Below are 24212 nucleotides of genomic sequence, written 5' to 3' on the forward strand. Positions count from 1 at the left end.
CGCTGAGTACGTGTAACTAATTTACTCCAGCATGTACAGTATGGTCTTTGCGTAAGCATAGAACGCGTGCAAGAACCCACCTGTAACCACCTGTCCTTTGTTTGCCGATAGGGGGTGCACTTCAGCTCAAGGTGGAGAGGGAATGCTTTTTTTAATACTGATAAGGTGTCCAAAGTGGCTGGCAGGATATCTAGAAGATGCCAAGGTACCCCTCTAGCTAAAAAAAGTCTGTAATTTTGATTGTGACATATTATGTCACTCACATGTTATCTTGGCAAGGCACGCAATCTGTCAAATAATATCTCCCATTATCAAGAGTCAGTGGGAACCTAGTGGTCACACAGAGATTCAATGAAAGACTGACTCACATACATGTACACAGTAACACCTCTACACTACATGTGAAAATGGATAAAAAAGTACAAATATTCATTATTGGAGTCCAGCAAATACAGGTATGACAATGTTGCACAAACCCGAATATCAGCATTCTCCCAAGGGTAATGCACTGTCTCTTTGAAAATGTCAGAGTCAAATATCCAAGCAATCATATGCGAAACATCAAATCGGGAAACAACGTTGATTGCTGCAAAAACACTATTCCCCTTTTCACCTATGTAAATACATATAAATCTGCTTTGAGAAAAGTGATTGAGTAGGAGTCTACGATCCATTTTATACAGGTGTACTATCATTTTTTTTTTTTACCTTGTCAAATTGAGGAAGAAGGGCATAACGTTGTCTTGGTAACACCTGTCTATCTCCCCCAGGCATGTCCGCAGCGTCTCTTCTGTCGTGGTGTCCTTTGGCACCCCCTAGATAAATTGAAGTTGGAATGGGAACCAAAAAAGTAGATGTAAAAGCGTTTGAGAAAAAGATGACAGCGGCCTCTCTCTATTGAAATGCTGACTGCCGGTGTTTGTGTGAGAAATCCCGGTTGCTACTAGATCACCCTCCGAAATGTTTTGGAGTTAACCCTACAGGAGCTGAGGGAGTGGGATGGAATCTGCCCCCAACCTTTTCCCAATATCTCCACAATGCATTTTTTCAGGAGTTGAGCCTTTAGGGGTTTTTAGAGTAACTCTTTGGCGGTCATTTTGACATCAGTTTTGTGAAAAACGGACAAACCGTTCTTGTGCAGCACCAGTTTTTCTAAGACTGGTCAGCCAAAATACACATTTTTTCCACCGCGGTGCTCAATGCACACGGGAAGGTACGCATGCCGCCTTGACCTTCAAATGACCCAAACAACAAAACCATACATTTGACTGACTTCAAACTTCCCAGGAGTGTCTTTATATGCACGCCAAGTTTCAACCAAATCGAGCGAGGCACAGCGGAGTTCTTGGCTATGGGAAGATGGCCGAAAATAACCTGTCTCTTTTAGGGTTAAATATCTGCTGCTACTAATGTACCTTGATGACCCACTAACTTCTTAAGTGGGTCCACAGTAATAGATTTTGCCTCCGTCCCATTTCAGAACTTTTATTCTTCCTGACCAATTTAGCACTTGAAGAACATGGCAGATATCAAGAAAATGAAACGGTGACTCATGAACATTCAGAAATATTATTACACAAATCAATTAAAAAGAGCTGGGACTGCCGTTTTCTGGTGGGGGGGTGCCCCAGAACTCAGCTGTCCCATGCCTGATCTATTTTTAACATACATACCCATCGTAGGTCACAGTCCACAAGATGAAGTCTCCGCTTCTCACACCACACACGCAGATCAGGAAACACCTAGGCAGCAATGTTAAAAATGTCAGTATTGTTTTTATAAATCAGCCCTTCAGATAAACCAGGTACAATCCCTTGAAAAAAATGGCAATCCTTACATTTAGGATACCTCCACATTTTTATTTCAATTTTTCAAGAACTCCTTTAATGTGTGTGTACCAGTCTAAAATGACCTTTGCAGCCTTCAAAAGTCTTTCTTTGACACAACTGAATCACTGAGGCATCATTTCAGGGGAGAATGTTGAAGAAATTGTGAAATTCTTGCCAATTTGGCGGTTGAAACATGCAGGCCTACTACATGTAGTAGCAGGGTGCTTAAATACACGACTGCCACAAAACAATCAAGCTGTACCCACACTGTACCTCTTTGACTAATATTTCCCTCTCTGCGTGAAAGTCCCTGAACGTAGATGACACAAAGATCCGGACAGTTTTCCAGCCAGAGCGTCGGATGACCAGGCTTTTTTCCTTGTTGCGCTGGATGTCGATGGTGCGGCTGACCTGGTCCCACATGGTGCTGATGTTGGCCTGGTAGCTCACTGTTGCGTTGGAGGAGCCGCAACCCATGGCGCTAAGACTGAGGAGAGAACCAAGGCCAGTCAAGGTAATGTTTGTTCGGAAAATCTTGTGACCAAATGCAAGTGACTGTCATGACATCACAGAACCAATCTCTTGCTCCAAACTTCAGTTCTGATGAAGTCAGAGCCATTACTGACGAAAGCTTTTGACAACTTTCATACTCCGGCAGCATACTTGTTAAAATTCACCCTGTTATGGATTCCCGTCGCCACCGTCATGAAAGCCTAAGTATCACACTCAATGGGGCTGAGTCAATTCGAATAATTCACTTTTTGAATATTTGACCTTCAATTTGATAGAATATCTGAATAGATTCGGTCAAACTGACAGGCAGATTGTTGATTAAAAGATACATGTACTGTACATGTATATTAGTTGCAATAACATACACACTTGCACATTATAATCACTATAATAGTTTCTCATGCCTACGAGTATCTCCAGCCACGATTATTTCATTGAAATATTCAAATTTGGAAAAAATATTTGAATATTCAATAATTGAATGAATATTTGGATATTCAGCACAGCCCTAACAAGATGCCGCTTATACTGAAATGAAGCAACCTGTATCTGTACATCGTTTGCAATGAAAGCTTTCCTCATGTTAAAGACTTGAATGAGTAGTGTATCAACATCCAACATTCCTTTAGTATGTGGTGTATGGTTTTAAAACACAGTCTTCACAGCGTGGTTTGTCGGAAAATATTATTTGTTTGTTTAGTGAAATGTTAAAATCTTCCCTAGCTAACGGTACATGTAAATGCAGTATCATGCATCAAAATACTTTGCTGATTATCAAAATGGACAAGGGAAGACTTTTCATAAGGCAAAGTGGATGAAATAATTCACAGCATTGCGAAAACACGAAGCACACACAATGAAATTATCATTAAATACATTCTAGAGTATAAAGCACTTCCTCGCTGCTGCAGCATCAAATTGGGATACAGGAAAAAAGTTTCATTTATGCAAAGCTGGAAACAAAGTTTAACAAATCAACCCCGGTTGCTTCCGTGTAGTCATACCGAGAGTAAGTAAAACAAAGCAAAACAAAATAAACATATTCAGCATGTACATATTTGAAAAGGAGGTGGGGGCAGGCTTTTCCCCTTTTTTTCTGCTTTTCAAAATAGCCACCATTGCTGTCATTCCCTACACAGTGTTTTCACCCACCTTTCAGAAACATAAAAATGAAAGACACAGTTGGACGGGAGGACTGAACACACTTTTAGTGATCTATATAGTTTGCTTATGGTTTGTGAATCAGTTTTAAAAGAATTAAAAACACAGCTGCTTCTGTGGATGTGGTTTCAATCGGCTGCTTAGTAAGCAAGTATTCAGACATGGAATGAAGAAATGTTGGGAGACAACACGGATGATTAAATGATGCGGAAAGTAAACAACAGTGGCAGGGTCTAAAGTGAGAATTTCCTTCTTAAAAGTTTTATGTTTTGATGGATTGGTTGATTTGCTTTGGTTCTTTTCACCTCATTTTTCCTGTTTAATTAATTTTACACCTGCATCACTTTCAACTTCCATTTGAAATGCCTAGAAGTTAATACTTAATGCAATGTCCAACTGGGAGACAGGAAATGATGACTGCTTGCACACCTTGCCCCCAGAGCCATGCCGCTCCACTCGTCCGAAATGCGTGAGTCTTACTGGTTCACTACTTTGGCTATCTGAAGTGAACGTGAGTTTTGTGAGTCAGCACCTTGCGGGCTCAATTTCTGCATATACATGTATGTATGTGTATTTCAAAGGATAATGTGCCCACTGTATGTCATGTGTAAATTGTTGTTTTAAGCGTATTACAGCATGAAGCCCTATGCATTTTGCATCGCACAATTTGTGATTTATTTCAGATACTGCGTCGCAAACTGCGATGTGACACAGGGGAAATCGAACACTGATCCCACTGTGAAAATATGAGTTCTGTTCATTTTCAAATTTAGGCCTACGTGCAGGATATATGTATGTTGTGCAAGATTTTTTGCCAGTTCCACAAACAGTTTCAGATTATGTTACAATGCAAGCTTTCAGAGTGCGTGTGGTACATGCACTTCTGTGTTGACAAAACAAGATCTACCATACAGATGGCGAGGTTTGTGGAACTGGCAAATGTTTGCGGAACCGGGCAAACTACTGACCACCAAAGAAAGATTTTGAATTCACCTTCATCATGTTCATGACCTTCGTACTAAAGGTTATTGTCAAAGAAGGGCAGGGTTTTGAGTTTTGAGGGATATTTTGAGGGGAAACTGTGAGTGTTTTAACACTTGCCACATGGTGGATTCAAATTTGCATAGTTAGTTAACCAGTATGAAAGTCACATTTTCAAAAGCCTCTTCAAAAAATGGTCAAGAGAGGAGTTCTACAAATGGCATTGAAGTTATACATGTTTCTAGAAAACTCTACGGCATTCACTAAATTAATGACGACTGCATTGTCCATGGTGAATTAATATGGTTGGACTAGCAATTGGGTCAAAGCAATACACAACTCTGTACACATCGTTCTGGTAATTGTCAATGCATCCAGACGGAAGCCCAAGTACAGATAAACCTTGGTAGGCCGTGGAAGGAAATTTTGTGGAAACATGCTCGCTTCAAGTACAAGCAAGACAACATAAATTAAATTACTAAGATAATAAGTTCTGTGGATTAACTTGAAGAAATCTTGGAACATTGTTGTTTTTTTCAATGCATGAGGTCCCCACGGGATGAATAGACTGGTTGCCACATTTCGTGCATGTGCAAGTAAGCATACTAGGGCGAACATAGATTGCGATGGAATGCATGGAGTTTTGCAAAATTTCCTGCAAAGTACGTTGTCGCTGGCATATTTAGTAATCTCAACACAGCATTTATCAGGTCGGGGACCAAACCACAATCTAGTGACGCCCCTAGTTTATGCTTATATTGATTGTTTGAGCAGCAATGACGTCACTTCACTTTTATCAAGTCATGTGATAATAATGTAATTTTCCCACACGATTTTGAAAAAAATGACGAGATTTGAAATGCTGGCAGCCAACATGGCCGCCGTTGCCATTGGAGTCTATGGCAAAATTGTTTCCGATCGCTATAATGGAAAATCACCACAGTAAACATAAAATTTGCAACAGTGAATCGATGTCCAGATATTTTTAATGGCAACATTTTCAAGCATAAAATAAAATTCGGCAAAGCTTTATTTTTTTCGCATAAACGTTTTCATCGGCAGAATTTCAATTGGACTTGCCTGCCCACCAAATTTGACACATCTATAGCAAGATTTGACCAAAATCAGAAAAGTTGTTTTGCGAACTGCATTAAAAACAGAAAATGAACTTACTACACGTGCTGGCTACTCTTTCAACAGACCTAGGCTACTTTTGAATTCTTATCTTGAAAGCGTAATGACCTGATGACGGCATTCACCCAACCCAATCGTTGCTACGATATGAGCATACAAATGATAATAGTCGGGATCTCCAATAGCGTTTTTGTATTTTCTTTCAAGAAGTCTAGGTATGAGACTTAAAAAGGGCGCCCTCATGGCTTAGGATGAGCGAACCTCAGAGCGCCCTCACAAATTAGGGGGTAATCCCCGTGTAACATGAATGTTTTTATGTACATAATCGACGTGATCGGTACATACATGTATGTACATGTAAGTATATGTAGATGTACATGTGATCTGCTGAGCTCAGCCATGGAGGAAGCTTGAAGTTGATGGAAACAAGACCAGATCAGCTGACAATTCACTCTGGAAGGTGGTATCTGTTCATTGTTATGACAGTGAATTATTGCTGATCTCCAATTTCCAAACGTTTCTTTTTTTTGGGTTGGTGTGAATGTGATGCATGGTGATGTGTCCTCTGCTCTGGATGCTTGCCGACTAGATACAGAATTTGATTGGGATGGTAAGGTGTTCGAAATACCTTTATCAAACGACTGTCAATGAGAAACATCAAAAGCTCAGAAAGAATTAAAGTTACAGTATAAACCCAGGTCAGAGAAGTTTACAAATAGACAAATTGCACAATTAACAAAAGAGCACCAAGGAAAGACACTAAAATTGTAAAAAGAAGCGATTAGAAGAGAACGTTTGACCTAGGACACAGGCAAGAAAGCAAAAGGAGAGCCTTGGAGAGGCCTGGTGAGACAAACTGGGGGGGGGGGATAAATTTCGTACAAATTTTGAGAAAGGGAGTAGAGGATTAAGGGGAAGAGAACGGCTTAAAAACTGCACGAAGGGGAATAATGCGTCAAAACATTTATAAAGAAAACCTAGGAATAATAGGTATGTGACATTGGTAAGAAGGGAATCAGCAACCTAACCATAAAAATTTTATATTCATTAATATGTAATGTTAAAAAAGCTAAAATTTGATCTGAGGCAGCTTCTGAGCAAAGATAGATGTTAATTAAAAAACATTACAGGTAAAAATGCAACAAGTCAAAAGGGTAGGGTAACTGCATGCACTGGCTTTCATATATGTACATGTACATGTATAATGACTCATCAACATGGAATACAACTTAAATTACCTGCATATACGATTTTCCTTGAAATGGCTTATGAGCCCAGTCTCCATCACTGTTATGACCACAGAATATGGTATATGAGGCATTCACTACAGTTCTTGTGATGTCTGTCAGCAGAGACTTTATCAACCTCTTTGTTGTACCAGGCATAAGGGCAGACATGGCTGATATGAGGTCAGGTGAATAGTGACCCAGTGCCCCCACCTTGAGAGTTATCAGATCCACCCCTTCGAAATGCTTGGAAAGGTTGGCCACTTGAGCCTGGTATTTATGGTTTTGCGAGCCTTGGCACTGGCCATGTTGGCTATGCTATTATTTGGAATGGCCAATTCTCCTATTATGCGCCAGGAATCTCCACTTTGCAGAAAAAAGTCTGGTCGTAGATTAGTGGTGCAAACTGCAATAGGAATGGTGCTCTGTTCAGTTATCAGCCCAGGCCTATGATTGTGAGTTGTGACTGTGAGGGCATGTCTGATGTAGGAATAATATCGATTTGTGTGTGCAGAATTTTAAACCTTATGGTAGAGCTTTTTGTGTTATGCTGTAACGTAGAATATTGAGGTTGTGTTTCAGCTTTGTAATATATCCACTAGCTATACTTTCAAACCTGTTAGTGTTACACGTTAGTGTGGGTGCTGACATGACTGAACCTACATTGTACCTCCCCCCAAATGTGGGCTTCAACGTCTGCTGCCGGGAGCGTGGAGGACGTTTAACCGTGCTGTTCTGGGGGGTAGATTTAACCCACTTTCTTTGCCAGAACCCTCCCCAACATGCCTAAAATGAATCACAGTCATGGAGCCTGAGGTGCCCCTTTTCAAACATGTTTGGGTGTACAATTCTCAGTAATGGTGATGGCCTGGTTTTGGAATTCTTCCCTGGACCACACTTACCTCAGATTACTGCTGGGACAAGCTTAAGGACTGGCTTCATTATCATCTTTTGTAGTCATATTTTTACAGATCATTCACTTGGTCGCTTTTCCTTTCCATTAGATCTGAATTGTTCCCTGGATGTCATGACAGATCACACCTTTTCCCTGAACGATGGTGCGACTGATCAAGAGGCTCATATGCCATCTCTTCCTTGTTCTTCTCCTGGCCCTGGCAGTGTTTTTCCTGTTTCTGTGTCACAAGATGACGAGCAAAAGATGCACAAAAGAGGGTTCCCTTGCTATTCTACGCAAGCTGGTACTGTTCTCAAATTATCTTTGAATAGGTCTGCTTAAAATGTTTCAATGTTCCACATTTTCTGCCGAACCTCCTGAAAAAAGCCAACACCCTGATTTTTGAGAAATCTTTTTATTTTCCAATGTCAGTCCTACAATTTTTTTCAAAAACATGATCCCCATAACTGCTTCAAAGCTTATGCAGTCAATATTAATTTTCCCACTAATGCTGTTCTGGCTTATTTGTGGATAAAACCATCAACATTACTTTACGAAAAAATTTGGCACCTTTTTACGTGCAAATGTTATTTCCATATTCATGAGCAAAAACTTTGATGCTGTCCCAGGGGAAAACTCGGTGGTCCATTGATTTGTGCACAAGAAACTGCTGGAATTTCTGTCATACTGCTGTCCCAAGTTCCTTCTCTATGGGGTGATTTATTGTTTCATAAGTGCATGAACATGTACATGGCAATGTAAGCAAATGAGCAAATCTTCCTCAGAAAATGTCTTCAATGAGTCTATGATCTGAAGAAAATTAATACATGTATAACCTGAACAGTGCCTTCCCTGATTGAAATCATGGCAACAGCATCCTAAATTGTCCACAAAAGCTTGGACAATACAAAATTTCTAAAAAGCATGCATTTTCAGATCCATGTTCATCTTTCCCTTTGATGTGAGCATACAAACGTGCAAATCGTCGGGATCTCCAAAAGTGGTGATACCATTTTGTACCAGAAGCTTAGCTACATGTACATGTATGAGACATGACATCAGTTTGGATGCCTTTGACATCCAAAATGATGTCATGTAATTTTTCGTGTGAAAATTTCATTGCACTGTGTTCTCATTCTCCAGTGTGCTTTGTATGCTGTCGGCAAAGTTGACGGCAACTTCTGCCCCAAGATATGCAGCTCCAGTTCCTTCCAATACGAGAGGTGCTTCAACCGTGTGGAGGGTAAGAAGGTCATGGAGGTCATGGTGGATGATCGCCGTGCAGTGCTCAAATCCCGCCACGCCAACTTGTCAGAATACGAGCCGCTTTTCCAGGGGTTACTGAACGAGGATAGCGGCGCAAAATCCTCAGATCGGCTTATGACGCGGGAGACGTTTGCCAGCGTGGTGCATGACCGTATCCAGTCGACCTTTGGCATCAAGTTGGATGTCCGTAAGGAAGAGCTGCTACGTCGTGTCTTGGTTGGGCCCGGCCACATCTCTGAGGACTTTACCACCATACAGATGAACAGTCTCTGGGCATTGTTGCAGCAGGAAGAATACCTCTTTTTTACTTTTTTCAAAGAAAAGTCCTTCTTCCCTGAAATTTATGGTGCATGTGGGCATTTTTACGTGGAGGAATACTTTCCTCCAAGTGCCATCCTACAACAATTGCCATCGCACGGCGTACTGGAACGGTACCAGTCTTCTTCCTGGCAGAGGCGTGCCAAAGCTGCCATAGGTTTACTTGATATTGTCAGAGCTACAGAGACAGAGTTCAAAGACATTCTACATCTCTGTGACGTGAAGCCAGAGAATTTTGGCATAGTAGACTCTAGAGTGAAAGCCATCGACATTGACATCAGTTTCTTTGATAACACGATGCGCAACTTCCTGGAACAGCCTGACTGTACGAGTGACAAAGACTGCGACTTCTTTGACTGTCACGGAAAGTGCAACTTGGCAGTTAAGAAATGTACCAGGGAACGGAAAAACAACAACTTCCAGGTACAGCACTTGTCCTTTTTCCTGCCAATGTCCCCACACGCCTTACAGGACAAATTCAACACATGCCACTCCGTGCTGTGTCAAAAATCAAAGCAATCTCTATCCACCCCGAGTTGAAGTACAGGTACATGTATATGTGTACACTTCTTAGCAAAGAAGAAATGGATAGGGGGATGTTTGTTGGCCAAGCTCATGCACACGCTCGAGGACTGTACATTCAAATAGCTACTGGTCAAGCATGCTCCACGGTGTTGGAGTAAACGCTTCGATCCTCAAGGCTAAGGCCAAGGATCTGATTCTCAAGGGTAAGGCAGAGGCCTACATGTAGGCTTTGACCCACAAGCCTTAAGGCTATCAAGGCCAAGGTGCTAAAATCAAGCCTTAAGGCAGCCTTAAGGCCAAGGCTCAGCATCAAGGAACTACATCACAGATGATCAGTGCATCTTGACCAATTGTGCATGAACTTGAGCCTGAAAGTGGCAAGTTTCCACCCAAGGACCACTGGTGGTATGCAAAATCATGCCCTCTATTGCTCCTGTTCGGAGTAGATTTCATCTGTGAGAAATTAACATTGTACCTTACTTTCTCAGCTTGAGCACACCGGAAAGAAAGATTTCAAATCCACTCCCAGGTTTTTTTTGGTGGAGGTGTCAAAATTACTCATCAAAACCAGACTTCACAAATTTATAAATGAAACATTTCTTCATTTTTTGTTATCTAGTACTCATTGCGTGTCTACTGGTCATTCCCTGGTTTAAAAAGTATGAAAGTTCCTGAAGTACATGTTTGTCCTGAATCGCAAGGAAAAGCTAAAAGTATTGTGTACGAGGGCATCTTAAACTGAAAGCGTTCCATTGGAGGACAACAGTGATTTGCATTGCATTGTTTACTTTCCTCAATAAACATCTTTGGCCTGAGTGACCTACCTGTGCAAGTCAAAGCAAAATTCTGACATCTTGTTTGAACTCCTCGTTTCCCTGTAGGCCATATGTAATGACGTCTTCCTTCGCAAGGTCACCAGTCCTGGTCTTCTGCGACACTCACCTCCGAAAATCGAAGAGGAAATCTCCCAGCTGTTACAGAAGTGCGTCTATCCGGATGAGGGGGAAAGAGTGGCCAAGGGCTCAACCACAGAGACATTCCAAAGGCTTTACAGGCTTCTATCAGACAGTATAGAGCGGGGAGACCAATAGTCAGACAGTTAAATATTTCAGTCTGTACAACACCTGAACATGAAACAAATCCCTGTCATCGAGTTGGGAGATTGGTGATAACGTGCCATCGAATAATTCGGTGTATTCAACGGTGCATACTTTGAACAATGGTGCGACCATTGAACATGCTTGTAAAATATTCTTTTGGATTGTGCACATGCTTTGTGAGCATAGTCACTGCTTGTTGCACTATGAACGTTTTACTACATGCACACATGGTAGAGGGCAGTTACAGCTCGTTCACTCAGACAAAAATTTAGTCACAGGTTAAAATGTGAAAACTTTGTTGCACTTTTGGGACAAGCTGCGGCAGCTTGCATGCACAGAGGATTTACTCACGTGTTATATAAAAGGTATTAATCTTTCCACACTTGTGCAGTGGAAAGACTAACTCCACAAGGTGACCGATTCAGCGTGTCATGCCACTCGGCCATTCAATCTATCACTCCATAAAAATGATCCTTACCTGTGCATTTGTAAATGTTTATTTATCTGTTAAAAACTTACAATTAAGAAACAAGACAGGGTTGTACTGTTGAAGAAAGACAACAAACCTTTCCTGGTGAAAAGTTTGTTAAATGTTTGGCTACTTCCATGTATGCAGATCTGCCAACCTTTCCATACTCCTTCCTGAGGTCAGGCATTACCACACAAAAGATTAAAAGGTATTTAAATGAACCTTGAGATCATTCAAAATTTTAATCTATTGTGTGGTAATGGGTGACATCAGGAAGGATTAAGGCAGGTTGACAATGGTTGACTGGTCCCTGTATGCCACATATTACCAACGCACTGGCAGTTGCATGCATTCTGCATCAGCCTAATTTTTTTTTGCCAGATTGAAAAAAAAAAATTGACCCCATCTTTTCAAAACTAGGCTGCAGGGCTTTAAGCCATTTTCTGGAAATTTTGTATTACACTCAGGAACATTGCATATTTCACAACCTTCATTGGCCCATCTACATGTACCAAAGCTGTCTACAGCCTTTTAAAAAAACTTTTGATCACTTGATTTACATGTATGACAGGTTTACTGAGGTACAGAGGAATAGTTTGAGAATTCTCCGATATTAGTCTGAGAATGTGCTGTAGAAAGGCCTGGTTTTACAGTAGTTCAGGAGGTGTTTTTATATAACTTACACACCGATACTTCTCATTTGATTAGCGGAACTCACATCTTGTGACGCTCCTATTTACTTGCTGTTGATCCATTATTAGTAGATCCATTATTTATTACATTATTCACTCCGGGGCTGAGATAGTCCCATTTGCCCATAGCGAATGGAATTTACTATTCAACAGTTGGGGTCAACCTTGTTCCATATCCAACATTATTTTTCCATGAAAGACAAATCCCGCGACAACAGTAATGCCATATCACTGGTCATTTCCAATGGCCCCTACTGATGGCGGTAAGCAATATAACTACAGTAATGTATGGAACCACTGTTCCTGGCAGTCATTCCAAGGAAAACTCGTCACAGTGCTTTCCACCATTAGAAGGGAGCCTTTGGGAAATGTCCAGTGAAACCTCACTGGATTTGTTGATTCCCGTAGAATTTTAAAGTTTTCATGAAGTATTTAATACACAGATTCAAATGTATGTAGATGAAGTTTTTATTTTGCATGTCGATGCACACAAATAAACAATTTGAAAAGATACAGTGTCTACAAACATGCTGCATAAACTCTCCAAACTTGGCTGCAAAATTTTTTATTGCACACAATTTTCCTTTTGTACAATCTGTGTCAACACTGTATCAAAATAGATCTCATTTGATTCCATCATTAAATCAAGTAATTAACACAAAAAATAATGCCTAAATACAAGCAAATTTTTTCTTATTGATTGGCCAATCTCACATGAAAGTAATCAGAACAACTGAAGTGTGTTTCTGAAGTGCAGTACAATACATGCAGCAGGTTTTTTTTTCTTGTGCCAGGTTCGTCAAAGACCCACTGATTCCCAATGCCTTTGAGAAGAATTCACCAAGAAATTCATCACAAAGATTCAAACTCTACTAAAAAAGCTGTTTTTCATGATCTTGTACACAGCACTCAGAACCTGCAGGTAAATTACGCCATTCTTTATTAGTGCTGGAGGATAAATTTTCACTTTTAAAGCAATTTCATAAGAATTTTGCTTCCGGGCTAAGCAAACTTCAGTTGAAGGTAACCAAGAGAAGACAGTAAATATTCATCTGAACACTAGAATTAGTGAGAAAAATTAAGTTGTGCAAGTTTTTTCTTATTGCCATCCAGAAAGGGAGGCTTTGAGGAGAGAGACCGGTGGCAGCAGCCATTCCAGCCTTGCGTGTGCTAAAGAGCGGTGCATGCATACTCAGAACTGTATGCACATGCTCAGGGCTGGCAAAAAGGTATAATTGTTGCCACCAGCATCTCAAAATCTCCCACTGAATTGTCTCAGTGAGAAAGTTAAGGAACAGATGACTTGCACTGCAAACTATGTGCCATTTTTTTATAACAAAAGTCTTCCTTGTCGATTCTAACATACTCTTTCTTTGTGGGCATGAGTTTATAACCTTTTTATTTATTTTTTTTGTGAAGCTCAACACAGTATATTGTACAACTGTAAATAAAGCTTTTATATTTCTTAAAATGAACTTTTCTTCAACAAGACAGTAAGAGCCCATATGTGAGCAGGGGCACTGTAATGATGCAAATTCCGAGATACAAAGAGTAGAAACACCTCAATTACTTGCAAGTTGTCAGATGTGTGACTTTAATTTAAACACTGTAGATTGTGATGTTTAAAAACGATAGCAAGATGACTTAAAAAGCACATCCATGTTTGTACCCATGAAATGTAGTGTTTTAGTCAAGTACTTTTGAATAAATTTTGTACCAAATAGTTAACTGATTAGGAGGAAAAAAGCTGGAGAACATGGGCATAGGACAGTAAATGCTCAAAGGTGTGATAAGAAAATAGAATGACTTCAGACCATCACTGTTTAATAAATTTTTATGACATAAGCTCTCAACTGAGGACTTTTCTCCTTAAGTTCACAAAATTGGGAGTTTCTGGAGTCTTGAACTCGATGTGTAGTCACACCTTTGTGCATTTTCCATCGAATTCCATTGTTCTCAAGCTTTCTTGCCTCCTAACCAGTTCAATACTTGGTAGTGAACTTGGTCCTTCAAAAGTAGTTGACTATAACAATGCTATTTTGGTACCACCAATATGGCCTATTCCCACCAGGAACAACTTTTCAGGGTGTTTTTAATACCAAGTTTTCATTACCCTTGGTTAAGGTACCTTCAGTGCCACTTTGAAGGAGAAAATTCTAATGGCCTGTCCGAATCAAATGGCTGTGGCTAAGTAACACAATGCTTCTATGAGGAGAAGTTGCAGCCACTACCCAGCCACTTCCATAGGTGCCCATGTTATATCCAGCTACAGGCATAACATCTGAACACAGCAGAGAACGTCAATGTTAACTCCCTATCAGTAGTGCACAAACGTTGTCAATGAAGAATTCAAAAGTGGCAGAACTGAGGAAATAATGCGTTAAAGCATTCCCCATCAGTGGCGGATCCAGGTTTTGAGTTCTGGAGGAAAAATTGGAAATAAAAAAAAACAAAAAAACAAAAACCCCAAATGGCCATTTCTTTGTTTCATCCTCAAAAAGAATCCTTTCTCCTCCCATTTGCCCCTCTCTCTTAAAGGAGTTAAAATCTACATTAAAGATTAGCACTTTCAGTTCCTTATAAAAAAGAGGCAACTTTCCTGGGGGGAAGGGGGCAGGGTGCCCTGATATGCTAATATTGCTGATGTTAATGCTTACATGTAGCTCGAGGGAACACACAAAGTAACACAAAAGCATCTGTGAATTTGTTAACAGTAATTTTGATCTTTTAAGTAACGCACACCTGTGATAGAGCAACTCTTAGGATACATTATTACTTTGGAAGGAGTTTGAATAAATTAAATCCATGTTGGAATCGGTGTTCCCAAGTTGCTTTGATTTATCAGAGTAAACGTTAACAGTAATGTTTGGAATCTCTTCATAAAAAATGATAAATTATAATTGTTACATTTAATGTTTCATATTTTCAAGAGATTCAGGATAGAAGGCACATATACAAGCTGTCAACAGGCCAAGGGCTAATCTCTGGATTAATGCATACATCTAAAACACAACATTAAATGATAGCGAACAATTTCTAAATAACAAAAATTGACATCAAAAACAAATTCCTTGCACCACAAAGTAACGTGAAATGAAACTTGATTATGTTTCCAGACAAAATCCTACAGTTGACACATACATGTACAATGTAAGTTTACACACAGCATGAGGAATTCTGTAAATATATACCGAGTTTATTACAAAAATCTGTACAGGAGGGCTGTGAGTTCTTGTAAAATTTTAATATTTGGTTGTTCAAATATGAAGTGGATTTTAAAAGTTGAGTATATTCAGCACAGCCCTGGAGTACAGATTTTACAAAAAGAGACACCTCTGTAAAAAAAATTTCTTAGAGTTGTGCTCTATTCTGTTTCTGACTATTGAAACTATCAGGCTTCAGAAAATGCCCCTTTCTGAGGTTAATTCATTTTTCCTACTACAAATGTCCTGTCTTTGTACACACCACTGCAGGTTTGGGCACATTTTGGTGCATGAGTGAATGAAATTGGCCTTGTCTTCAAATACAAACCTGGCCAATGTTACACTCATCAGCTGCAACTCAGTATTTCTGTTAAGCATAGACAGGGTCACTTGTATCACATCAGCAATAATCGAGGGTTCAAAATATTTTTCAAGAAAACACCTTCAAATAAAGTGAAGCTGGGCTATTTCAATTTGAAACCTGAAACAAACTGGGTATGCCCTACTTTTTTCTCTCTTTTGGAAAAGACAAGCCATCCTGTAGTCCGGTGCAAATACATATGGATCAAAGGCAGAGAAATGGGGTCAAGGTACAAGATGCTTCTTTTGGCACACATCATTGATGCAACACTGGAGAACTGTTGGGCCAGCTGTTTTTTTCTTGTGTTGTTAGGTTGTATGGCATCACACTCTAAAGGCCGTCTCCAAAACGGGCTTCTGGAGCTACGGCTACATCTTATGTCAGCGCATTGCTGTGTACATGTAGTTCCAATGCAGCCAAGGATTTAGACTGAGCCCTTGACAACAAATTTGGAAGCAGCCTGAATCTTTAAGACTCTCACAATGAAGAGAGTCCCAAACGTGAACTTTCTCCACGTCAGTATAATGTCACACTGCAAAGTGTAGAAGTTTATTTCTTTTAATCCATTTTTACTTTGTGGTACAAAGAACATATTTGCCTTTCAGTCCCTACCGGTACATTAGGGTTATGTCTTCTCAAAGCACTAGTTCTCTAAAACTACAAATGGAATAACAGTTCCAAAAAGCATCTAAAATTACAACTTTTGTCTGAAACATACAATACTGCTTATTCAAACATCTCATAGTATGTACACACATTATACATCTACTATTATGAACTCAACAAAATGTAGGTTACAATTAGAAATTAAGTTATTGTAATTTTATCTGCAATTTAATTTCCAAATTGGAAACTTCTCTGCATTAAGTTTGCACACCATCATTTCATTTCATTTCATTATGAAAACTGACACAACCATCCACATGGGAATGTTATAAACTTTACAAATACTTTTTAATTCACCTTTAAAGTCTTAGCCAAAATATACAGTAATCCCCCAAAAATAGTTGTCTATATTACACAAGTTTATTCCCAAAATATCTGTTTACATATAGTTTCTTTGGTTGTTTTGAGCAAAGTTCTCCTAAAAGAACGCACATTGGGAGAATCACCATTTATTTTGAGAAAAGTGTTGGGACAAATTAACAACATTTGTACACGACTGAAATGTGTTAAATTTATAGATAAACTGTGTGAGCACTCATTTTTGTCACATATTTTGTTAATATGAATAACATAACGAATGGAAATATGCCTAAATTATGTACAGAAAACTTGCATATTATACCAATTATGGTAAGGATTGAAAAAATGAAAGATGCCAGATTAAGTCAAGAACAAGCTTCTTATCATTCACTTTTGAAAAGTCCAATATTATTTGCCATAACAGAAATTGTGTTACTATACAAAGGGATTCTGAAATCACAAGAATTGTATCAATAAGATTATCACTTTTACATAAATATTTACAATTTCTCAGTACCTGATTTCACTTTTCATTATAAAAATCACACAAAATTACAACAGATTTGTATAAAATCATTTATTGAAACTTCAAAATCACTCATTCATAAATTATAAAATTTTGATTGCAAACTTTTTAGTACTGACAGCAGACAATTTCCTGATATTATTTCATTTCTATTTAATTTCAGATTTGATATGTAAAGTATAAGGCAAAACATCGGTTTTTCATTAAGAAGCAATGGCTGGCAATGACAATCAAAAATTTGCATTAAAACATTACAACTTAAATTGCGTCGACACCTTTGGCTAAGAAATTGGAGCAAAATGAATTAATTTCCTTCTTAATCACAGTTTTACAATATGTTGTGTGACCAACAAAAATATGGGCATCTCTGGCATGGAATAATTTTCTAAGCACCCTAATTGATAACACAGACAGATTTCTGCACTCATACACCTCCGCTGAACTGACCATATCAGGTAAAGCTGAAGTTTTTTCGTCAGCTCCATTTTCGACAAGCATGAATCTGGGTGATTCTTGATAAGTGGTTGCTTTACAAATTGACTTGATGCCTTGGGTAGCACTATATTTCTCAGGCAGGGTAGGTGCCACCCACAAGGCGCTTCTTGTGTTTACTAGAAAAAAGGCCACTTTTTGCAGTGTATCATGGTAAAAAAAAAAAGTCGACACATGCGCACAGTTCTTCTCACAAATATGCAGTGCTGTATTTGGGTCCATCACAAGTCCTGTCACAAGTCCCTTCACAAGTCCAGTCATAATTTCATACACAAGGCCAGTCATAAGTAATAGTTTGTTATTGAAAAAAGAATACGTTTGTCACAGCTCAATTGAATAGTTTGTGAATTGGCTTAAGACTGAATGACTTGGGATGGACTTGTGATGGACTTAAATACAACACTGTCACTCTGTAGGAGGTAGGTGCACCTTTTTTAGTTACAGTTTTTGTTTGTGGATAATGGTACGTTCGTTTACATGGCTCTCACATGCATTCCTTTGTGTGATATGTTGCAACAGATGTTGACAGATAAGAAGTGCAAAATAATGCGCTGTAGGAAACAACCACAAAGTGGAAAAATGGCCTCTTTGATTTCAGGCAAATTCTTGGTGTCATACTGTGTTGTGAATTACATCTTGTGAGCACAGTTGCATTGGCTCATTTATAGGGAATGTATGCATTCTGTTTTGGTCCTGTGTTTCTTTAGGCTTTTACATATTATTACTAATAATAACTCCATTTATATAAATGGTAATTTTGCGCTGAATTGAATTTTGTGCTGATTGTCTGGCTCTGTTTTGAAGAACACTGCGCATATGAACATGCACATGGATAGTAACTGCCAGTTGATTTTGTCAGTTTTAGTAATGGGGAAAAGGTCTACGCAATGAACACTAAAAACAGAAAGGATGATGAAATCTGTGTGATGCCCTTTTTTGCCCAAACCCCCCAAAATCTATGGGAGAAATGTAATTTAACAAAAGCTGACTGCTTCAATTTGTGGTTCAGTAATATGCTCGCGTCTGGGGATCTGCTCTTCTGTATTCCTTCAGTTTTACCTCAGAGGAAAAGATACTGCATTGTAAGTCACAAAGGGAGGCTAGTTTTATGACAGACTACACTGGTGTCAAGAGTCAGAAGTCATTACTGATTGGAACAACACGTGCTTGCACATGTTACTTGTGCCATTCTGACCAAGGGTCATGTATAAACTTGCAAGAATGCATGTCCGCCTGGAGTATGCATCTGTGAGTGGCATGCGTGACGCTGTATACCATCTCGTTAATGGCTCCTGCTCTGATCAGTCAGTCCCATCCAAAGCAGTCACTGTTTTAACCTCAACTTTCAAAAATCCTTCGAAATCCACCGGGTTGTTTTGGAGGACTGTGCAACAAGCAGTAATCAAGTCAGGCCACTGTAATTTATGTGGGCTTGATGCCAGGGCCATTGTTGAGGCATCACAAGTCTAGTCACAAGCCAAGTCACAAGCCAGTTACATGTGGAATAATGACAAAGGAACGCTTCTGTCAGCTCACTGAAGCTGCTCCAAGTGGGACAAGAAGATGATGAGTTTTACACAAAGACGATCACCTGGAATCTCAAAGTGCACTCGCACAGGCATGTGTGCATTTTGTGTGGGATGCGTGAAGCATGCGCAACCAATTTCTATAAGTATTATGATGGTATGATCTTTTGGGGCATGCACCGGGCACTCAGATGAAATGATTCCCCCCAACCTGTCTGCTATCAGCTGGTGAGGGGGTGCTATTAGCCTAGGCAAAGAGCTTGTGACCTGGCTTGGGGCTTGATGACCTGCGATGGAACTTGCAGGAAGACCTGAGGACTAGTGATGGATTATAGAAGAATCTGATGACAGTGGCAATGCTATTGCTTATCATTTGCAATGGTCCCCGCCAATAGTGGTAAGCATTGTAATGATCATTGTACAAAGCCAATGTTCATGACAAGACACTCTACACAAGACTCAACGAAATACTTTCCACAAAGGGGAGATCAGGAATTCCAGTGAACGTTCCTTATAAATCATCTATACAAATATACCTCTTGATACCAACTTTAATTCTGAGCACAAAGAACGTACGCATGCTTGGGTTTTCTGCACAGTGTCAGATTGCGGAGGATTCTGGAAGGCAAACAGTATCTAAGGAGTTGGGGATGATGCAAGAGTTTTCAAACTCCTAGACGGTCTCCTGCTTCGGTAGGTGTATGGGCACCGATACCGGGGCGGGGGCTTGCGGAGCGGCCTGGCTGACCTGGGCTGTCCCAGCTGCTGCTGCGCCAGGACTGTTGACGCTCAGCTTGTAGTTGTCCAAGTGGGGGGTGGAAACAGCCGCCGCCGCTCCCGCCACTGCAGCTGACAGGGAGTTGGGCGTGCCCGGGTGGCTGGTGTGGCCGTTGGCCAAGTGCTCGGTGCCTGGTGGCAGGTGGGTGCCGTGGGGGCCAATGGGCGTTTGCTGTTGGGCGGGGTCATTGCTGGCACCTAGGCAAACAATCGACAGTCGTTATTTTTGCACTGCACGGTGTGGTCATTAACAACAGCTACAAACAGGCGAATGATCACCAGTTATTATTTGTGATGTGATCTGTAAAACCCTCACGTGGTGAGCTTTTTCATTTCGTTGCATATCAACTTCAAATTAATCATGACACCGTCCTGTTTTCAAAACTTTTTCGATCTTGATTCACGTCAACCTAGATTCATGTTGTTGACAAAAATTAAAATATGTGAAAAACAAGAGTATGTCCATATTAATTTGAAGTTTATATATACCCAAATGACATAGCTCAACGTGTGAAGGGTTTACACAGATCACATCAACTTTGTGCTGTGGCTAAGGTTGTTTTGCTGGTATTTTGATTATTTCATTTTCTTCTTTTTTTCCCCATATTTTTCTCATAAACCCTTAAAAAGCCCAAATAAGCTGGGGTGAGTGAAATTCAAGTGTTAAAAAAAAAATCAGGTACTGGGGTATGGGACAGCCAAGTTCTTAAGGGCAGGCAGAATCCTCCCCCCCCCAGCGTAAGATGAGCCACATTAACCCAGCTCTTTTGGGGTTAAGCTGGTTTGCAACAAAGTCAATCCGGCATAATAACCAACTATTCTACATTCACACTGGCTCATACAAGATATGAACAGACCTGGATGCAAAAGCACATTTGAATGACAGAAGATAGTAGACCTGATGCAAAAAGAAATGCTGCTATGGACATCCTGTACATACTGTACATGCTTGAGTTTGTGTAGGGCTGCACTGGAACTGTAATCCCTGCATGTGCGTCCAACACCTTGGATGTGTTTCATTTTGGGCATATGGGCTGTTGGAATATCAAATGGCTCATTTGCAACTAATAACTCCAAATCCCGACCCCAGCTGTACCTGTATGATAGACAGGGAACCTTAGGGAGACCTGGTAAGTCCATATAAGGTCTTCCCTTAACATTTGCAGTATGAGGACCTCTTTTAGTCTCAAGTCCACACAAGAAACAAAATGCCTGTCAACAGGAGCCAACAATTCCTGTCTTCCATGAAAGTCCCCGAATCTACAAACCAAGTTGCAAGTTACAAATTACCCAAACAATATTTGAGCTGAAGATCTCTTAAAGAATCTTGTGCAGTACAAATAAAAAAGAACCATACCCACACCTCATCCACTTAATGCCCATCACACTCAAATAAGGAGGCTACACTGAGTGATATACATAAAACAGAGAGCTCAGTTGGTTCCTTCTAATGCAGAGTAAAACAGAATGACTTCACTGAATAAAAACTGCATCTCAAGGCACTTTAAGGGTGGCATACTATGTCTAATTTGATAAATGTTAACAACAACTTTTCCTACCATTTAAACATTTTGTCAGTGCTTTACAGAGGCCCACTGATGCCCACCTCAGTATTATGTCGAATGTAAATCAATGTTATGGGGCATTCAAAATAAGCAATTTTTCTCATTTTAAATTCAAGTTCCCACCATAAAAGTAGATGGGTGCAGAAAGGAGAAATCACTACCCAACTGAATGCTCAATCACGTGAATCAAATGTCAAAGCCCCCAAGATAGGTTACCTTTGAACATTTAGGAAAATATGTAAAAGTTTACGGATTGTTTTTGTTGTTTAAATGTTAAAACCTGTAAAAGTCACACTCTTAAGATACTTACCTCCCAGCAGCATCTCCTGAAGAAGGTTGTCCACCTTGGCCACCCCGAACAGCCGAGCAAACTGGATCTGCTCGATCATCTGCCAGGTGATGCTCTGCAGAGGGGGCAGGAGGAGCAGGATCTCTCCAAATCGGCCTCGGGAGTCATACTGGCGGTCATTGATGTAGTCCTCCAAGTGGATCTGCACCTGGTAGCGCAGCGCCTTGATCTTGTTAGAGTCACTCAGCCCCTTGGCATCTGTGGAGAGAGAGAGAAGGAATAGACACTACAAGCATAACACCAAGCCCATGTATGTCCGGACTCTTAACGTTCTGTAAAGATGATCATTGGCTGCTGTGCCACTGTACCAATTGTTGCCACAGAAGATTGGTTAACAATGATGAGTCAGACTTTGTATCTGCATTAAGTATTTACGTGATGTCACAACTTCAATTTGTGTTTGCTTTCACACCAAGTTCGAATCAGTTGCTAATGTTGTGTAGCTATTAACTAATGAGTGCTGTCTCTTTGCACTTGATGACAGAGGTTGGAGGTAACTCTGACCATTCTGATGGAAAGTTTACAAAAATAGTTTTAGTACAATGCAAAATTATAACCACTAGACCTAATAGAGGGATTACACTTCACACTTTTTTCAATGGTTCCTTACTGAATTTAAGTATTATGGAGTACCAACTGCAAGGGGTCTAATAGCCCATTTCACTGTATTACTGTGAATGCATTACTGTATGAATGGTTTGTTAGTTTCATAAAACAGATGAAAGCTACTTACCAGGGTCAAAGAAGACAATGGCCTTCATGCAGGCAAACTCCTGTTCATCCAGCCCGACGTCCCGCATGGGCTTGACCAGCTCGTCCAGGACCCGACTGGCCACCCGGTTGATGTCCATCTGGTCAGGGCAGTGGCGGGGCAAGATGGTGTCGGGGCCCATGATGAGGTAGTCCTTGAACGGGAGGGAGCGCTGGGCAGCACCCAGGACCAGGTGTTCGCCAGCGTGGGCTCGCAGGAGGGCAACCTGGAAGGGGGGGGAGGTGGGTGGGGAAAGGGTGGTAGTCCAATTCATAGCCAAGAAAAATTTTTAGCTCCTCTTTTGCACGGTTATGGTTCATTAAAACCTTGAAATTAAGATCAAAACTTTTAAAAATACCATTAAATGTTTGCAGCAAACACAGAAAAACAACATAGCAAAGGAGCAATGTCTTTGAAATTTAAAGTAAAGTGGCCTTCACAGAAATCTATGACTTTGCCTTTTTGTGTTTTTACCAATTTCCATGACTTTTCAATACCTTAAAATTGAACACACAATGTCACATCTTTTCCATTTTTTTCCCTGTGAACCATGTGAACCCTGCTTTTCGGGGAAGGACTCTTGTTATGAGCAAACTTGTTAAAGGGGTGCCAATTTCTGCCAGAAGAAAATGCACTGCTTGATGACAGTGCAAAAAATGATTGCATGACCCCATGCACAGTATTAGCAATCACAGCAATGACTGGCCAGTAACAAAATGTCGGCAATGTTACATGCACTTGCTCTGTAAAATGCAAATTATTCCATTGGTTGGCATATGCTTTATTGCCCTTTCCACGTGCTGTCTTTTAGAAAAGAAAACGTTCTCCAGTGTCATTAATTGTCGAGGATGACCAGCACTCTCCTCTCTGTTTGTGCATTTCATGATAACCTTTCTCATCATGTGTCTGCTAGATCTTCCTGTTTGCTGCAGAAAAACATGCAACCTTTCTGAGATTTCAACACTGTCCATACCTGGTCATCTAATGGAAGCTCACAGAAGCTGGGGATGTATTTCGCCCACTCCACAAGGATCAGGAGTTGTTGCTTCATCGTCTCACAGATGTCATTCATGTTGGCTATCTTCTTGGTCGCTAGGTTGGTGTCTGAGAGAGTCATCTGTGGAGAAATCTGTCCCAACCAGCCGAAGAAAAAAAAATCTGACAGATTGTTAACGGTTCTTGAGACATGAAATGGAATATAAGATTGTGTATACACCTCTTAAAATTAAAACTTATAAAATGTTTGTCCAGGCACCTGTTGCTCATCTGACTTGAACCAGCCAGCCAACCATGGCAAACTCAGTGCTTCAGTGGTAAGACATGTGAACAAGTAAGCAGGAGGATATGGGTTCAACTCCCAATGACAACACTGGGTATACAGTGCTTGTTAATGTGTGTCAGTTAACATCTGTCTAATGCTAAAATTACATCTTATAGCAAAAGACAAAAACAAAAACAGGCACAAGTTGTTTGGTAACTGCTGACAGAAGCAAGCCTTTAAAATAAATTGAAAAATGATCATAAGAATCCCAGTTAAGATGCACACAATTAGGCAAAAGCTGAGTTTTCCGAAACACCTGTGGCAAC

The 24212-nt window shown here is 40.2% G+C and overlaps 3 protein-coding genes across 10 annotated transcripts in view; 1 reads left to right on the top strand and 2 right to left on the bottom strand.

The window, feature by feature from the left end:
• Nucleotides 1-5784, bottom strand: part of LOC110973672 (telomerase protein component 1-like) — a 27343-nt gene extending 21559 nt beyond the window's left edge. For 2 of the 3 annotated variants that reach the window (XM_022224666.2, XM_022224664.2), the window contains exons 1-4: nt 5658-5784; nt 2103-2316; nt 1674-1742; nt 709-815 (exon numbers count right to left, since the gene is read on the bottom strand). In XM_022224666.2, coding sequence (XP_022080358.2) covers nt 709-815; nt 1674-1742; nt 2103-2306 — 380 coding nt within the window. In that variant the 5' untranslated portion in view covers nt 2307-2316; nt 5658-5784. The remainder of the gene's footprint in view (nt 1-708; nt 816-1673; nt 1743-2102; nt 2317-5657) is intronic. The other variant, XM_022224665.2, reaches the window with a different exon arrangement.
• A 130-nt stretch (nt 5785-5914) lies between these two features.
• Nucleotides 5915-12978, top strand: LOC110973648 (divergent protein kinase domain 1C-like). Of its 2 annotated transcripts, none has more exons than XM_022224627.2 (4): nt 5915-6228; nt 7849-8043; nt 8883-9746; nt 10730-12978. In XM_022224627.2, exons 2-4 carry the CDS (start codon nt 7900-7902, stop codon nt 10937-10939), a joined length of 1218 nt encoding a protein of 405 aa, XP_022080319.2. In that variant the 5' UTR covers nt 5915-6228; nt 7849-7899; the 3' UTR covers nt 10940-12978. The 2 variants fall into 2 exon arrangements, with proteins under 2 accessions (XP_022080319.2, XP_022080318.2); XM_022224626.2 differs by having other exon boundaries at nt 5915-6078.
• Nucleotides 12979-14812: 1834 nt separating this feature from the next.
• Nucleotides 14813-24212, bottom strand: part of LOC110973701 (hepatocyte nuclear factor 4-gamma-like) — a 44194-nt gene continuing 34794 nt past the window's right edge. For all 5 annotated transcript variants that reach the window (XM_087137722.1, XM_087137720.1, XM_022224710.2 and 2 more), the window contains 4 exons: nt 23599-23754; nt 22608-22851; nt 21836-22072; nt 14813-20158 (listed from right to left, as the gene is read on the bottom strand). In XM_087137722.1, coding sequence (XP_086993848.1) covers nt 19857-20158; nt 21836-22072; nt 22608-22851; nt 23599-23754 — 939 coding nt within the window. In that variant the 3' untranslated portion in view covers nt 14813-19856. The remainder of the gene's footprint in view (nt 20159-21835; nt 22073-22607; nt 22852-23598; nt 23755-24212) is intronic.

This window comes from Acanthaster planci, linkage group LG06 (assembly GCF_054643075.1).
Source record: "Acanthaster planci isolate LZ-2023a linkage group LG06, COTS_SCS, whole genome shotgun sequence".
NCBI classification, from domain to species: domain Eukaryota; kingdom Metazoa; phylum Echinodermata; class Asteroidea; order Valvatida; family Acanthasteridae; genus Acanthaster; species Acanthaster planci.

What these genes read in the sequence shown, in the direction of transcription:
- LOC110973648 (XM_022224627.2), top strand. Translation starts at nt 7,900, where the DNA reads ATGGTGCGACTGATCAAGAGGCTCATATGCCATCTCTTCCTTGTTCTT. An exon ending in TTGCTATTCTACGCAAGCTG is followed by an intron (nt 8,044 to 8,882) that starts GTACTGTTCTCA and finishes CTCATTCTCCAG; the next exon opens with TGTGCTTTGTATGCTGTCGG. An exon ending in GGAAAAACAACAACTTCCAG is followed by an intron (nt 9,747 to 10,729) that starts GTACAGCACTTG and finishes GTTTCCCTGTAG; the next exon opens with GCCATATGTAATGACGTCTT.